General features: G+C 38.1%; 1 protein-coding gene across 1 annotated transcript in view; it reads left to right on the forward strand.

Annotated features, from left to right (window-relative positions):
* LOC135708808 (uncharacterized) overlaps window positions 1-1,501 on the forward strand; it is a 55,807-nt gene extending 54,306 nt beyond the window's left edge. Inside the window, exon 3 of the mRNA XM_065230960.1 lies at window positions 404-1,501. Within this exon, the coding sequence (XP_065087032.1) occupies window positions 404-1,266 (863 nt within the window). The 3' untranslated portion in view covers window positions 1,267-1,501. The remainder of the gene's footprint in view (window positions 1-403) is intronic.
* The last annotated feature ends 15,662 nt before the right edge of the window (window positions 1,502-17,163 follow it).

The raw sequence follows: 17,163 nt of genomic DNA on the forward strand, positions 1-17,163 counted from the left end.
TTTTTTGTTCAATTTCCCGCAGTAAACTTAAATTATAGGAGCTTGTTTCAAAACTCCGTACCTAAAATGTTATTGTGATACTGTCTATTCTTAAGCCTGCCTCCATTGTGATTCTTTGCTCATCGATTACTTTGTATATGCAAACCTAATCGCATGTCCAAACATTAATTTGGTTAAATTCGCGTAGAACTAACATCATCTGCACTATCACCGTAGGTAAACATTTTCCTAAATTTGCTTTCATCTGGTGCTGGCTCATCTACTCCCTACCTGTCATCACGACGCATTCCCACTGCAGGAAAGCATAGCACGTCGCTATCCCCGAAGGCCGCTAACAACTCTGGTTAACAATTTTCAATCGAATGCGAAAATCTTTCCCCTCTTTCCCCTATCACCCTTACAGATTGTGGTCCATCTTCCTATTGGTACAAAGATCGCTGCTACAGTACGTGTCCGGACTCGACCTTCCCCTCGGACTCGGACCCCAGCCGAAATCCAAACATCGACGATTCGGAAAGTGCCATCATCGAGCAGCAACCACTGCCGAAAGGTTCATTACGACGCAGTGCTGCAGCTATCGGTTTCCGACTGGCCGACATCAACGGTGATGGTTCCAACAATTTGGACGACGACATTCTGCTACAGGCAGTGCCCTCACCACAAGAACGTGACACTCAACCTCATGATCAGCGGCGCCAGTGCAACCAGTGTCATCCAACGTGCCTCAAGTGCGTCGGTCCGGACGAATTCCACTGCATCGAGTGTCAGCCTTTATTTGCCTTCGTCGACGACAATGATGCCGATGTGCATCCACCGGCTCCCTTCGAGGCACACCGGCGACGTTGCGTTTCCATCAACGGAAAACAACGCCACGGTGGACCGAGCGGAACAAATAAATCCTCGCCTAATGCCACATTATCCGACCCGGCCGATAGCCAAAAGCTTGATAAGAGCTGGCAATCGACCGACTACCTCATTATGATAACCGTCGTCGGAGCGACACTGCTGGTCGCCTTTGTGGTCATCTATCTGCTGTGGAGGCGCTGCTTTCGGGGTATCCTGCTGGGCAATGGCATTGGGGGAGGCGTCGGCGGTGCCGATTACCAGCACTACAATCGGGTGCAAACAGAAGAAGCCAACGTCGGCAATGAACCGTCCTACGCCGAACTGGTACGGGACGAGATTGATGATATTCTGGACGAGAGCTCCAGCGACGAGTCGAGCAATTTCATGCCAACCCGAATCATTGCACCGCTGGAGAGATAGAGGCGACCATGTGGTCATTAACTACTAGGTACTGGTACTGGTCGCAGGCGCTGATTTCATTTCAAACGCTGCGTACCAAATGGTGCCGATCAAATGGGTAGCTGTTTAATTGTGTTTAATAGTCACAGATGAAAATGCGATACAAAAAGGATGAATGAGCGCAATTTTCAACGGAACCAGTGGAACTTTGTATTTTAATCGAGTAGGGTTAGCTAATGAACAAAGTGTTAAGAATAAAGTAGCTACATATTTTATGCTTTTTTTTTCTTCTCGATGAGAAGCTTCTTTGTAGTTGGAACGTATCACAGCAGCACTCAGATCATCCTTAGGAAATTTGTGTTGAACTCGGCGTCCTAAACAGCGTTGCCAGATACATCGATTTATCCGATTTTCGAACTAGATACTAATATACAGATAAGGTTCCTCAGAATACTGATTTTTGGGGTTTTAGGTCCTAACGAACTCAAAGCTCTTTTAAAGGCATTCCGTTTATAGGTTCGACAATTTAGAAGATCGATTTTTTTTAAACAGCAAAAAAGGGTTATCTTCCATTTAATTCCACTTAATTAATTTTGGTATCCATGACAGATACTTAATTTATACCTGTGATATTGACTTTTTTGCCTAGAAGATGAGTACTTAAGAGGGTTAGATTTTGATTTGTTCTCGATGAAATTTCTGCTTTGATCGATTCTCTTAATCAACTCTCTCTTTTCATAACCACTGCTATGCAAACAGATTTCGCGCTAATTCTACCACATAGTTTGATAAAGGAGGTTCTTATCTAGCGCCCAAAATGTCAAATAAAACAGGGACAGTTTTTGCAGCTGATGTTTTTTTGTATGGAAAATACGGTTCGAATGAAAACAAGAATATTAATTAATTTATCTTTATTAGGGAGGCTTTCAGCCTTGGGCTGGTTCGCCTCCATAACAAGAATATGGGTGATTGACGAAAGAGAAAGTCGATAAAGAGAATCGATCAATGCAGATAGGACCTTTTGAAATGTTTATTTCGCTCCACAGTGCTCAAAAGGTTCCAAATCGGGTTCTGATTAGTCTCCCAAAATTTGAACTCATTTGAAAAGAAACTGACTTGGCACAAACCATTTGAAGTTTATATGGAAATTACTATGGGAAATCCAAACTTTTTGTTCATCGTCTTCTTACCTTTTTCCATATTGCACTGTTCAAAAATTCAAAAGCTATACTTATGGAAAATTTTCTCAGCTTCAACTTAGCAGAATATAGTTGTTGAGCCAAACGTCAAATAAAATAGTTATTAATTGTTTAAGAGATTGATAATCTTATGGCATGATCAAGCAGCTGTTTTGTGAGCAACACTGTATCTTGCAGTGTGACAGCCATGATTTTTGTGCTCTATTCCAAGCGCCAGAAACACCAATGTTGCCTGCTGAACAGTTGATTGAGCATAATCGTAAGACATTAGTGGCTTGAATTATTGATAACTTTTGATGCTTACATTATATTGAAAAGTGGTTCAGGACAAAGTTGTAGCTGAGAAAATTTTCTACGAGTTCAGTTATCATTTTTTAAAGCAGAGCGATATGATAAGTTGTTAGATGGATATGAACAAAACATTTGGTTTTCCTATAGTAATTTCCACATAAACTTCAAATGGTTTGTGCCAAGTCAGTTTCTTATCAAATGAGTTCAAATTTTGGGAGACTAATCAGGACCCGATTTGGAACCGTTTGAGCACTGTGGAGCGAAAATGTCAAAATTTGCATCAGTCTACTGCACATTGTAGTCGAAATACGTATCTGTCATGGATACCAAAATTAATTAAGTGGAATTAAATGGAAGATAACCTTTTTTTGCTGTTTTATTTAAGCATTCCGCTAACAACCCAATTTCATTACTTCACGATTTTTTAAATAATCAAAATGTTTATTGCCTGCCTGCGCTCGAATTTGGCAGAAAATTATTGCGCAGACTTGTATCTTTTTGAATATCTCAAATTGTTTGACACTTTAAAAACAAATCATCTTTAAAAATGTCTTATGGATACTCTTTCGATTAATGTCCTCACCGTATTTGGCTTCCCATGAATCGATAAACATTCGATGGTTCTTTCTGGTAATTCCGGGGAATCGGGAAATACTTTTAATCATTATTTAACTTTCTGAATTTTCTTCAAACTTTCTCCTGGAATTTTCTTCCACCTTACATCGTACATTATTTTACGACTCCTCCCGGAAATTTCGGGAAAGTCCAGTGAACTTAAGGAAACATCATAAATATTTTGGATACTTCACAAGTCCAAAGAACTTCTGGAAAATTTATTGGTTTTCAGGACATTTCCATTAGTTTCAGGAGAATTCAGAGAACTTTAGGAAGCTCCGAGAACATCATGACAGATCAATAAATTTCAAGGAAATCGCTGAAATTTTAAAGGAGTTCCGTGAAACACAGGTAATTTCCGAAAACTTCAGCAATACATTGTGAGAGCTTTTAATGGGAAGTCCCGTGCTTTTTATAGGCAGTGTCGTTAACTTTTAAAAATAAGAAAAATCGGGAAGATCAGAGAATTTCAATGCTGATGTTACAATAAATTCAAGAAAATTGTGCGAGCGCTTAAGAAATCTCGTAATCTTAAAGAAAGTCTAGAGACCTTCAAAGTTGATTATTCCGGTAGTCTCATTATAATCAGGGAAGTTCCAAGTATTTCAAAGATGATCAAAGTGCACCTAAACAGCCCAATTAACTTATGAAAAATTACAAGAACTTTTAAGGAATTCCGAGGAAATATGGAATATTCCTAAGTACATTCCAGGAATGTTCCAAAAACTTCAGGGGCGTTGCGGGGTCTTCAGGGATGTTTTATAACCATTTGGAAGATTTTCTGGATCATTAGAACATCCCCCAAGAGCTTCTTTCTTCCGGAATTATGTCCTAGTTTCTTTCGACTGTTCCGTTAGCGCTCTGGCTTCCAACTTCCTCCAGATTTTTTTTTTTTTTTTCAATCTACCTTAGGAAGTTTCTTCAGTTTTCTTCAGGAAGTTCAAATCAACTTCTCCCAGAGATTTCTGTCGTCTAGTTCTGGAATTTTGTCCAGTTGGTTTTTTTTTTACTTCTATTGGAAAGTTTTTGCGAGCTTCTTCTGGCTTCCCCTGGAAATGGCTACTTCTGGAATTTACTTCCGATTTCCGAAACTTTTCTGCCTTCCTTTGAATGTGAAATCCGATTTTTTTTTTCTGAATGAAATTTTTCTTTAAATTTTTGCCAGAAGTTTCTCAGTTCCGCGGATGTTTTTTTCTAACTTCTCTCAGAACTTTCCTCAAATTTCCTCCAGGAGAACTTATTTCTTCTTTCTCTGGATGTTGTTTTCAGCTTCCTCCAGAAGCTAATTCAAACATTCACCGGAGTTTTCTTCCGGAATTTTCCGATCATAGTCCATAAGTTAAAATTTTCGCTTTCAAAAACGGCAAAAATATAAAATTAATTAAAGTAGTAAATACAGATAAACACCGATTTAAACCTTTGATATCGATAAGTTTTAAAACATTCTGGCAACGCTGGTCCTAAGGCTGTGGTTCCATTTGGTGAATTTTTACTTAAATTCGACAGATGGAAAATTTTCAAATAAATCTATTATTCTATCCGACTTATTTCTGACAGACAAGGAATGAATTTTGACAAACATCTTTTTCGAAAATCGGACGATCAACAACAGAGTGATTTTCGAACATAATAATTTATTTTCGAAGTGTCAAATGTAAGTGAAAATGCACCAAATGGAACAAATTTAAGTGAAAATTCCAGGGTGACTCTATCCCTGTCATGTGTCCGAGCCATGATTACTTCGGCAGTAGTCACATAGAGGTAACTCTAAGACCAGAAGGTCCCGAAGAAACGTGCTGAATTTTTTGGCTAAGCTCTGGTACTCTCTTGGGTCCCAAGCTAATCGATGCACCCTTCGAAACATAGGAAAATCAACAAACCCCCCATTTTGTCTGTCAAACTTTCATAGCGAATCAAAACAAACATTGTGTAGTACTAGAATTTCGACTAGAATGGGGTACGTTCATCGATTTGCTTGGGACCAATAGGTAAGTCAAGTAGTGAGCCAATTTTAAATCGTTAGTTTCCACCGGTTGGTACAGTGTAAGTTTGACAGAAAAATGAGGTGTTCGTTGATTTTCCTATGTTTCGAGGGGTGCATCGATTAGCTTGGGATCGAAGATAGCACCAGAGCTGAGCCAAAAAGTTGAGCACGTTTCTTCGGGACCTTCTAGAGTCTTAGAGTTACCTCTATGGTATTATCATTGCCATTCGATGGTATAAGGAGATGAAACTCGGTTCAATTTGTATGGATTTATTTCATTTCACCACGAAAATAATAAATTTGCTCTTTTCATACGGCATTCTTGTCTGTTGATGGACATCCACACATGGTGAAACAAAAAGTTTGTTTTCCATAGAGAAATACCATTAAAGGACTATCCATTTGTTTATGTCGTTTGGCGACACCTACTATTTGCAAGTGGGTACGTGAAACTAAGGTTATCTCTCACCTTGCCGGGGACTTGATATGAGTAGATCTTACTCAAATTTGGGTTGTTTAGAAATAGCCTCCCCTATTCTGCGAGTCACGTGACTCTCTCTCACCGGTGAGGTGACAATAGTCACCTCGTGTGAGGTGACTCTCCATTTGATTTGCATGGAGAGTCACCTCACACGAGGTGACAATTGTCACCTCACCGGTGAGAGAGAGTCACGTGACTCGCAGAATAAGGGGGAGCGTGCAGTCAATCCTCCCGTTAAAATAAACTTCACGGCAAATGAGTCTAACTCATATTTGAGTACCGTCCACTCAAACTCACAAAAGCGTATCACTCGTAAAATGAGTAAATATGAGTAAAGGTCACTCATATTAGAGTGACATTTACTAATATATGAGTGATATTAACTCATATTTGATCTTGTATTTGATTAAAAAATCAATTATTCTTTGAGTGGCGTATACGTGTTTGCAAATTTGAGTGAATGGGATTCAAATATGAGTCAGATTCATTTACCGTGTATCGATCTTCGAAAACAAAATATCAAGAGCAAATTTTCATTATGTCGTAAGTAACATTCGCACCAATCCGACAAAAATAAAGTTTTGTTTTGATGACCGAAAAGTTATTCCTATTTCCAATAAAACACATATAATCTCATAGTGATAGCAATGTTTAACATATTAAGCCGGGTTTTAATCATACAAATGCAAATCGCTAGCTTTCATGCTAAAAAATACTGGTTTTTGAGTCAAAAGATATTATACGTCGTTTGGTGGCCCCTATTGTTACCGAGGGGGGGCGACACATCTAAATCTTAATTCTAGGTGCTCAACAAATCTCACACTAGCTAATCAATCTTCGAAAAATCTTCTTTAATTTCTCGCATCTACTTGCATCGTGCATCATTTTTTTGCAAGAAATCTTCAGAATCGTCATAAATCTTCTTACTATCTACTCAGCGTGCGCGCAGCTAGCCACAGCAAAAAACAATTTTTCCTTCATCGTAGATAGAGTCGCCCCCCTCGATTGTTACTTAAGTCAAAGTGTATTTACCAGGATATTCGGGAGAATTATCAATTACGTCTCCTTACGTGCAGCCCATTCATCATTTTAGGACCACCGAAATCATCTTAGCAACAAACAGTTCGATTTATTCACTTTAATAATGAGAAAGCGAAACGACGAACGTACACTTTTCACGGGTTTCTCAGCGCTGTTACTTAAGTCAAACGGCATCTCCATAGAAATTGGGTGACTTAAGTAACATCGAAAACTATTTTGATCGGAAGGTGATTACGTCAAAAAGCAATTTGACTGGTAAATAAATTTAAAAATGGGATTTGATCCTATATTCGGACAGTATATAGTGTAATAGCAGGAGAATCGATTGACACTGATAGCTCGACTTTGTTTACCTTTGTGACTTTCGACGTAATGAAAATTTGCTCTTGATATTTTCACACGTATTCAAATCAAGCTTCGTCAATAACTTGGGTACAGGCCAGTGACAAGGCCTATACCAACAGCAGCGTTTGACAGTAGGCAGCATGTCCCGGGCTCAAATCGTTTATTTTGCTGTACTGGGCCCGCTGTCACGGTATGTTGCCTACGCACCTGCCACTGGGATGTTTGGGTACTGAGGCTGTATTCCATTTGGAAATTTTCACTTAAATTTGAAACTTCGAAAATAAATTATGATGTTCGAAAATTCCTCTGTTGTTGAACGGCCGATTTTCGAGAAATTATGTGTCAAAGTTGATTCCTTGTCTGTTATAAATAAGTCTGCTGGAATAGCAGGTTCATTTGAAAATTTTCCATCTGTCAAATTTAAGTGAAAATTCACCAAATGGAACACAGCCTGAACCGTTTCTTGTCGTGTTTGTCGTATACAAAGCTAGATAATAGCTTGTTTCATCGATCTGTGTGCTGAAATTACCTGGGAATGTCTTAACGTGACCGTGAGGATGCAAAAAGAAAGTCGATGAAGAGAATATGTAAATGTTACTTAGGACCTAATGCAATGTTCAGCTTGAAATGTCTTCAAATCTTGCATTGCTTATCATTGGTTAATATTTTTGCAAAGATTCACGTGAGGGACACATGAATGCAATATGCGGATTTTTTCTAGTACATTCTTTCCATTTGAGCTGCCAATCAAGTCCATTTTCGGCAGCTCGAAATCAGCAGCATTTTGTACTCCGTACGATTCGTCTGGTTTACTCGTGGAATCGAGGAGTGTCCGTGCATAAGGTCCGCATTCCGCAATCAAGAGGCAAATGGACAGTAAATAAAGAATCAATGGTTCGTTTAAAAAACAGACGCTTGTGATGATAAGCTCCACACGCGGCCAAAACTGACTCATTGCCAAAAGAATAATCACTGTTGTTATTCTTTTCAGTATTAACCTCTTCGCGACCAAAACTGAAAATGCATAAAATGCAAAATTGTAAAGGGGCTGACCATGTGGACAGTTTTTGAGAGGTTTTAGGCTCTCCCTCCTCCTGCGTGGACATTCATCCAAACATTTTGTTTTTAAATTGTATTGTTCGTGAACATTTGACAATCCTCTTCCCCCTGAACTATCTACGTGGTATATGGACAATCCAAAAATACTACAACAAAACGCATTATCTTTCACCATCATATGCTTTTGATTTTTGTTGCTATAGTTGGAAAATTTTGAGAAAAATAATGATAATAACAATAAGTATACAGTAAGCGGTGGAGGGAGTCTGAGTGGTGAATGGCAACTTTACTTTATCTCGATTTCTAGTTACCCGTTTTCTACTTTCTTGTAACAGATTGTGAAAAAGAACGAGCAGCAATCTTCTTCTTTCCTTTATTTATCGTCGGTCTCTGTTCCGCAATCTAGTGTCAATTAACCAAGGGGGGGAGGTGGCTGTCAAATACGAACAATCGTCGCCTACCTCGCATAACAGGTTCCAAACGTAAACAAGCCATAAGAAACCTACAGCGTTTGTTTACGTTTGGAACCAGTTTCATACAAGATGATCAGTAGGCTGATTTGACAGCACGTCCCCCCCCAGCAATTAACCACTTTATTCGAGCACTTAAAATGACGTTTACTACCACTCGAACTTTGAAATAAAACATTATTTTGAGTCATTCAAAGTGTTTTTATGTTACTTCATACGCGAAGTTAACGATTTTCAGAGTTGGTTGGAAATGCTAACATGAAGCTTTAGTGTGATGATTTATTAGCTAGAGAATGATCTTTAGAAGAGGGTAGGTGGATAGTTCCGTTAGAGTACGGCAGTATGAAAATTGAATAGAAGTTGAAAATGAGCGAAGGGCCATTAATGCGACAGTTTTTCAAGATAGACGCACATGTTAGCATTTCCAACCAACTCTGATTATTTTGAGATTTTTTTTTCTAGAACCTCGAGAAAAGTAGCCAACATTTGTGCGTTTCATAATGGCAGTCGAGTTTCTAACGCCTTTGGATACGGTTGTGTGTTAAGTTCGTTCTCTGTTTTGTGCGTGCATTCGCTTTCATAGTTTTCGGCTGCATTTGCCGGATTAGCGCTGGCACTCTGCCTCCCGGACGGTTATACGTGTGTGAGTGTTGGTTTCTCGCTTTCCGAGAAGTTTTAGAATCGAGAAAGAAAACATGATTCATCATGTTTGCAAAATTGGCGTGGTTTGATTGTTTCTCCCGGACCAGAAATTTGTGGCATCGCGAGTGAAAAATTTAATTTCTGTTTATTTACGCGGTGATGAGAAGTGCGCTGATCTATTGTCAGGGTTTTGAGATGTGCATTGCTTTTGTGCACGGAGTGACTTGAAAAAGAAAAGTGATATTTGGTTGTTGTGTGGTTGGAGTGGAGGGAAAAAAAATATGCGTGGAAGCATCGGGAATGCGCTCCCGGGTGAAGTGATTTGGTGAGTACGTTCCAGTTGAAGATTGTTGACAAGTGTATTTGTGGTGATGCAAATTCTCGCGTCACTTTTCAAATAGACCAATGTAACATATCCACCATTTTGAGAAAACCGAAGTTGAAGTTCGACAGATTATTATTTTAACTGTTTAAAAACAATACATTTTGCAATACTATTTTTAATGGAGTCAGTGTATAATAACGTTGAAAATTCAAAAGAAACGGTAAAATCACAATTTTACTTTGAATTTCATGCTACAACATAGAAAAAACCACATAGGACGTTTTGACAAGTCGAGTTGTACATTGGACGATTTTTCTCAATGACATAATCAATGAGTGTTACATTGGACGTTTTGTCTACATGATACTAGATTCCCTTTCACAGATTTCAGAGTATAGTACCTAACTTTAGATTGGCCACGCCTTTGGAAAAAGAGCACCAATCATGTTAGGTAGTCCGAATGACCGAAGTAACAATCATGTACCCATGTATCATGATTATCTTAAATAAATTAAAGTAAATTTGGATGGATCTTTTTTGTATCACATACAATGATAGAAGAGCAATAGTTTGTATCGCTTAACTCGATTTGTTTACATTTGTTACATTGGTCTATTTGAAAAGTGACGCAAGAATTATGGTTTAGATGACGCATGGCTTCAAACATTTTGTGTATCCAAATAAAACATATTACATACTAAATACGCACAGGGCATCGTCTGCTGACCATTGCCACGGGTATATCGTGGGAGTCCCAGGTACCCGGTTCAAGCTTTAGTTGGTGGCGGTGGCTCTTCTTGACCTTCTACCCCCTGAGTAGTTAGTGTGAATAAGGGCGTCTATGTGATGTTTTGCTGTACCTGTTGTGGACATTTAGTGCATCCTGTTCCCTTAACTTGTTGAGGACACCCTGTCTTCCCTCAAAAGTTACCCTTTTTGAAGTACTAGTCTTCACAACATAAAGGGCACCATTACGGAGCATGAGATTTGATCAAATTATTCGCAGTTCTACTTGTCCAACGCCCCCGGCTGGGTGAGGGATAGAGGATGACACACACACACACACACACACACACACACACACACACACACACACACACACACACACACACACACACACACACACACACACACACACACACACACACACACACACACACACACACACACACACACACACACACACACACACACACACACACACACACACAACATTTGTGCGTTTCATAAACAAATATAAATTATTTGGTTTTGTGAAATCGCTGGTAGAAAGTCACGCCAAAACTGCTTGACAAAGTGGTCAATTCACCGACTATTCCAAACTAACCAAATTTGGGTAGAATCCACCCAGATCGGTCAAAACTGAACTGTTGGGAGTGACAAGTTGATAAATGAACTACGTCGAACGGATGCATGTCAATGTTGTTCATTTATCAACTTGTCAGTCCCAACACAGTTTACCCATTTTTGGGTAGGTTCAGTTTTGACCGATCTGGGTGGATTCTACCCAAATTTGGGCAGTTTTGAAATAGCGTGCACTCAGAGAATTTTCATGTAGTTGAAACTAAAAATATAATTTTTGAATTCAACAATTCGATATTTTTATTTCAAAAATTAGTTATTATTGAATCTACAATATTTTCTTATTGAAAAACATATTTTAGAGTTTAAAAATATCGTCGATTAAAAAAAAAGTTTGTTGATACATTTTGTCAGTGTACATGTCAAGTGCAGTCGGCAAAGTGACCGCCATTTTGTGTTATCTAAAAATCAAAATGAGTTCGTCGGAAGAGTTTAGGTCGTGGTGGAAGAAGTGTCCGCTGAAATCGTTGAAACCGTGCAGATATTAAACAGCTTTGGACTGTCTGCGGCGGTCATTGACTATTTTATCGGTGAGTAAGTTCTGCATTTCTGCATTTCTGCAGTTCTGCATTGAAAAATCCTTAAATTAATAGTTTGTTTCCAGCTAACGAGTACACAGCCGAAACATTAAGGATCATCGAGCGTCGTGAAGTAGAAGAACTAATTCCGGTCCCCTTTTTGGCAGAGTGAACAAAATTTATTTTCGGACCTGTTCACCTGGAGAAAAGCACAGGTAAATATGGATATTATTTTCCCATAAAAAATATTGACATAGTTTATGATCATTATATATTTGATTTATAATGCCGCTATTTTTCTCTTTCACAGGCCTATGATTTGAGAACATTAATGGTAATGGTTATGGTAGTCAGTAAGGTCCATTAATGGTTTTGTATTATCGCTCAACTTTACGTGGAATATATCGTGAATTGGTAATCAGTAAATTACAGTCAACCAATTCGCGATATATTCCACATAAAGTTGATGGATGTTACAAAACCATTCGTGGACCTTACTGACTACCATAACCATTACCATTAAAATTCTCAAACCATAAGTTAAAAGGTTCTAATATAGTTCTCTTTCCGAAAATGTATGGAGAAAACAAGAATTTGGAACGGTAATGGTTCTTAACAACCCATTATTTGTAAGGTCCAGTTCCAAAAAACCATAATACATAAGGTTGAAACTTTATCATTAAACGTTCATGTAAAGTTCCATAACCATTTTAGTTAAAGTTTAGCAGGGATTATAAACAATTTTTAACCATTTTAGGTAAGGTCAATTTATGGTTCGCGTTTATGCGGGTAATCATCCACAAATATCAAAAAGATAATTTCGACAGTGAGCATGCATAAGGGCCTATACGCGATGATCGATTCTCTTCATCGATTTTCTCTTTGCATTGCTACAGCTAAGCGCAACAATTTTGTAGAATTTATTCAATGTAGAGTTGTAACAGGTTGCATTGGCTATCAAAAGCAACAGCAAACGCACCGACAAACGTTAAATCTAGCGAGTTATTAACAAAAGAGAAAATCGATGAAGAGAATCGATCATCGCGTATACGCCCTTATGAATGCTCACTGTCGATTTCCTGTCGAGAGGCGACAAAAAGATCATCACGCACATTGTTGTGGATGAGTTTAAAAATAAGTTTTCCAAGCTTACCCCTGCCGCATTGCTGGATAGAGCAGCTGAACTACGCAATCTGTTCCCAGCGAGCCACAGGTACAGTATATACGAAATGTATCCTCACTAAAGAAAGCTGCAGTTTATTTAAACTTACGCCAGTCTTTTACAGTGTAAAATGCATCATAACCTCAAAAATTACGCCTAGCCAGTTAGTTTTTCATGACAGGTGGTGGCACCGCATCTAAATGCGCTTCGTTTTTTTTTATATAAAAAAACAATTGTAACGGTAATTGTAATTACCTATATAAATTTATTTTATAATTAAATGGAATAAATGTATTAAAAAACCGAATTGTTCTTTTAAAAAAGACAAACAACTGAAACCGAAATAGGAATATCATTGAACCAACAATTTATATTGTTCACTCAATGAATAACAATGGTTGATTTAAAAATTTATTTTTTAATTCGAAAAATAAAAGTTGTATCTTCAAAGATTTTTTCGTTACTTCAATGAAAGTAATATTGCTGACTCAGTAAATAAAAAAAGTTAATTCAACAAATATAAATTGTTGATTCAAAGATTGTTTCGCCATTTCAAAGAAAATATGTTTCGGTCCATGAGTTATCTATATTATAGAAACAAAAATTATTTTCATTGAAGTCAATAAAAAAAATATTGGTATTAACAATATTTTTATCGTTAGTCGGGAGACAACTTTTTTTTTATTGAATTCAATACAGAATCTTGTTGAAATTAAAAAGTATTTCTCTGCGTGTGTACATAGTCATAAAAAGTTTTACAGTTTACACAAATACTTTCGCTAGTGAGATGATCCACCATGGATATCATGGATTAAAGGGTGTCCCACACCAAATTGCACCACGGAAAAAAACGCTGTAGAAAATTGCCCATTGGGTATTTTCTCTTGAAAATTTTGGGTAGAAGTAGTTTAGAGTGTATTGTTTACACTGTATTTTTATCGCTGTCCGTTTTTCGAAAGTTTTAAAAAATGTCGTCACCCGAAAAACACTGGGGGGGACGTGCTGTCAAATCAGCCTACTGATCATTCTTGTATGAAACTGGTTCCAAACGTAAACAAACGCTGTAGGTTTCTTATGGCTTGTTTACGTTTGGAACCAGTTATCCCAGTTATGCGAGGTAGGCGACGATTGTTCGTATTTGACAGCCACCTCCCCCCCCTTGGAAAAACAACGTCGCGAATTGATTTTGCGCAAGCACATGGAAAATCCTCAACTCTCTCATCGGGGGACATCGGAAAACAACTCGAAATCGTGCAGTCGAAGGTGAGTCGTGTGACTAAACGTTACTACCAAATTCTGAGCATCGAACGGAAGGAGAAATGCGGTCAGAATTGATGTTCTATTAGTGATCAGGATTACAAGCGTGTGAAAGCGTTTAAGTGGAATCCCAATGCTTCGGTCAGGGATGTGGCCAAACAGTTGAATCTGTCCAAGTCTTTCGTTCAGAGAGCCAAGGACCGGTAGGGACTGCATACGTACAGAGTGCAGAAGGCTCCAAATCGTGACGAATGGTAAAATACGGTGGGAAAGTCACGGGCCGGAAACTGTACACCCATGTATTAAATTCATTTTTTTTATTTATACTTCTTCTTTTCTCTGTTTTGGTGTTTGGAAACACCACTCCGTTTTTCACAGCAAGAACCGCTATATCGCCAGCTTATTTTCTTTCCAGTCTCGTGGACTTTTCGTCTTCTATGTTGTCATTTCTGACAGCCGCCACAGGCAACTGTGACTCTCAGCTCACCTCGGTGATGATGTTATACCTTGCTTAAATTTTCTTGTTGATTTATTTTAAGGAACCGTGTGACGTTTCTTAGAATAATTACATCTTTCGTAGCATAAATTTCCTCCAATGTATTAAATCTATCTAGTTCATATTTTTCTTTTGAAATTACGTATTTGATGCAGAACAGAACAGAATTACATAACATAATACAATTAATTTCCATTTTATTTACATCTGTAGTATCAAAAAATTTTTGCGAGTGTTGAATATCAATTCAAATGATAATTGAAACGAATGAAAAATATGTCAGATGGTAGAAAAATAAATGATCCTAGTACGTATTATCATAGAGGTAACTCAAAGACTAGAAGGTCCCGAAGAAACGTGCTCAACTTTTTGGCTCAGCTCTGGTACTCTCTTCGGTCCCAAGCTAATCGATGCACCCCTCGAAACATAAGAAAATCCACAAACCCCTCATTTTATCTGTCAAATTTTCATAGCGAATCTACACGGTAAGAAAACATCCAAACTAAAACTGGGATAGTTTACATATCCGGGATACATTTCATTTATGGTATTTGTTTATTAGGGTAGTTTGTCTCTTTTTCTCCTTCTAATGTTGTCAAAAATGAAGAAGCAAAACCACCCAACAGGGGTAGTAAAGTGTAGAGTCGGTGTATAATGAGTCACGCCAAGAGAAAAACAGTTGAACTCGCATCACGGTTTTCGAAAGATTCCCTTGCTTTTCACTTGGCAACAGAAGTTGATGTAGAAGTCCATCAACTTCAAATGACTTCTAGCGAGGAAAAATAATAGCGGCTGTAGTAAATCATTGTGTCAGTGATTTTGTCAAATTATCTTAACAAAAAATAGTAAAAATTCTCATTATTGATCATTACCAAACGTATCCCATGACAATTGAGTGCTCACTGCGTGTTTATTATCATTTCTTCGATTATATTTTATATTTTATTGCAATACCTTTCGTGGACCGTTCATAGCATCGTAATGTTTGTTTACTTTGCACGATAGGTAGCTGGTTTGACAGTTCGATAAGTGGATTTGGCTTCACTCTTGGCGTGACTATAGTCGCTATATTCATAGTCTGGCGGATAGAATCTCGGGAACCAATTGAGCTGTCAAATAGCGGAACCAATCGAGCAAATCACGACCAATAACAGAAAAAGAGCACATCAGCTATTGCGAACAAAAATTCGGAAACTCTTTTCTCGTGACTCAAGGCTCGCCTACGCAAACTAACACCATCTTTGGGTTGAGGAAAGTTTCCCCTATCCGATGATGCCGGTAATTTGTAATCGATTGGCGAGGAAGCATAATCAACGTTTTGTTTATTAAAGTGGATAGTATCTTTTCAATTGTTGGTCTAAAATATATTGAATTGGTTCCGCTTTTTGATAGCTCGAAGTTCTATCCGCCAGACTATGAATATAGCGACTATAGGCGTAACTAGTAAAGTGTGGGAACCCAACGTTGAGTATAATCATATCTACCTACTACAACTAACTTACTTTTGGGTAGAAAGCGAGTGGAATATTCCATACGAATTTCACACAAGTAAATGAAAACTACTTTGATCCGTTTTACCTACTTTTAGGTTCCTGCACTATAGTGCCGAGATGAGTCAAATGAACTTACTTTTGGGTACTTTTTTCTTAAATCGTGCAGTACTAGAATTTGGACTATAATGGGGTACGTTAATCGATTTAGTTGGGACCAATATTCTTCGATGCAATCGGTGTAAATGTGTACATTACACGCAGAAAAAACACTGAGGCGTAAGCCAACAAAATATTTTGTTATTATTCAATGCAAAATTTCTATTTGTTGCAGTTCATAAACAAGTTTCAAATGAATACAAAAGCCCATTAAAATCAACCCAATAAAACTGTTTTTATTGTTGTGCGTATAGGGCACGTTTCAAACTGTCAGTCGACATCGTTGTTAGTCAAAAAGATTCTCCGTACGGAATTTCTGCCTTCGATCGTTAATCTTAACAAGTAAGTTTTAGTTTTTTTTTATGCCTAAGTAAAAATTTTCTCAACTAGCAATCAACCTTAACTAAGATTTGAAATTTCAGTGTTGACGTGTGATAGGGCACAATTTGCATGAGGATTCGGTTCGGCTGACCAACGAGAAGGTGAAGATGGGGATTCCAACTTGGATAGAAGCTGACTCAATTTACCAGCGTAGGGATCATTTGGATATGAATAATGACTAGGTGTCAGAAGCGCATCTTCAAGAGAGCGCATACATTTTGACGTAGCTGAACATACTGGAAACTTAGATGTTGTGACCCGGAGAACCAGGTAGGTTCTGATGTGGAAACTGAAAAGTTCAAAACGAGGATTTTAGAATATTTTACCATTATAGGAACTCCTCCTCTGCCATTACGTATGCTGCACCGCCTAAGGCTCCACCGAAATACGTCAACACCAGCAGCTGCAGCAGAATCGCTACTTGTAGTAACACAATCGTCAAAATTACCACAAACAATAACGTAAGAATCGACACCATGGTGCATTGAAAGGCGCACAAGAACAACAAGTTTTTCCATCCATTCACGCACCAAATGCTTCAATGCAATAAGCTGATTGACGTTTAATAATTTAATAAACAAACAGCGTTAGAAACTTGATTGAAATCATAATTGAAAAAATATGGGTTTATTTTTTAATAA

This window comes from Ochlerotatus camptorhynchus, unplaced genomic scaffold (genome assembly GCF_037179485.1).
Source record: "Ochlerotatus camptorhynchus isolate MF236.1 unplaced genomic scaffold, CSIRO-AGI_Acam_v1.1 ptg000335l, whole genome shotgun sequence".
Lineage (NCBI taxonomy): Eukaryota > Metazoa > Arthropoda > Insecta > Diptera > Culicidae > Ochlerotatus > Ochlerotatus camptorhynchus.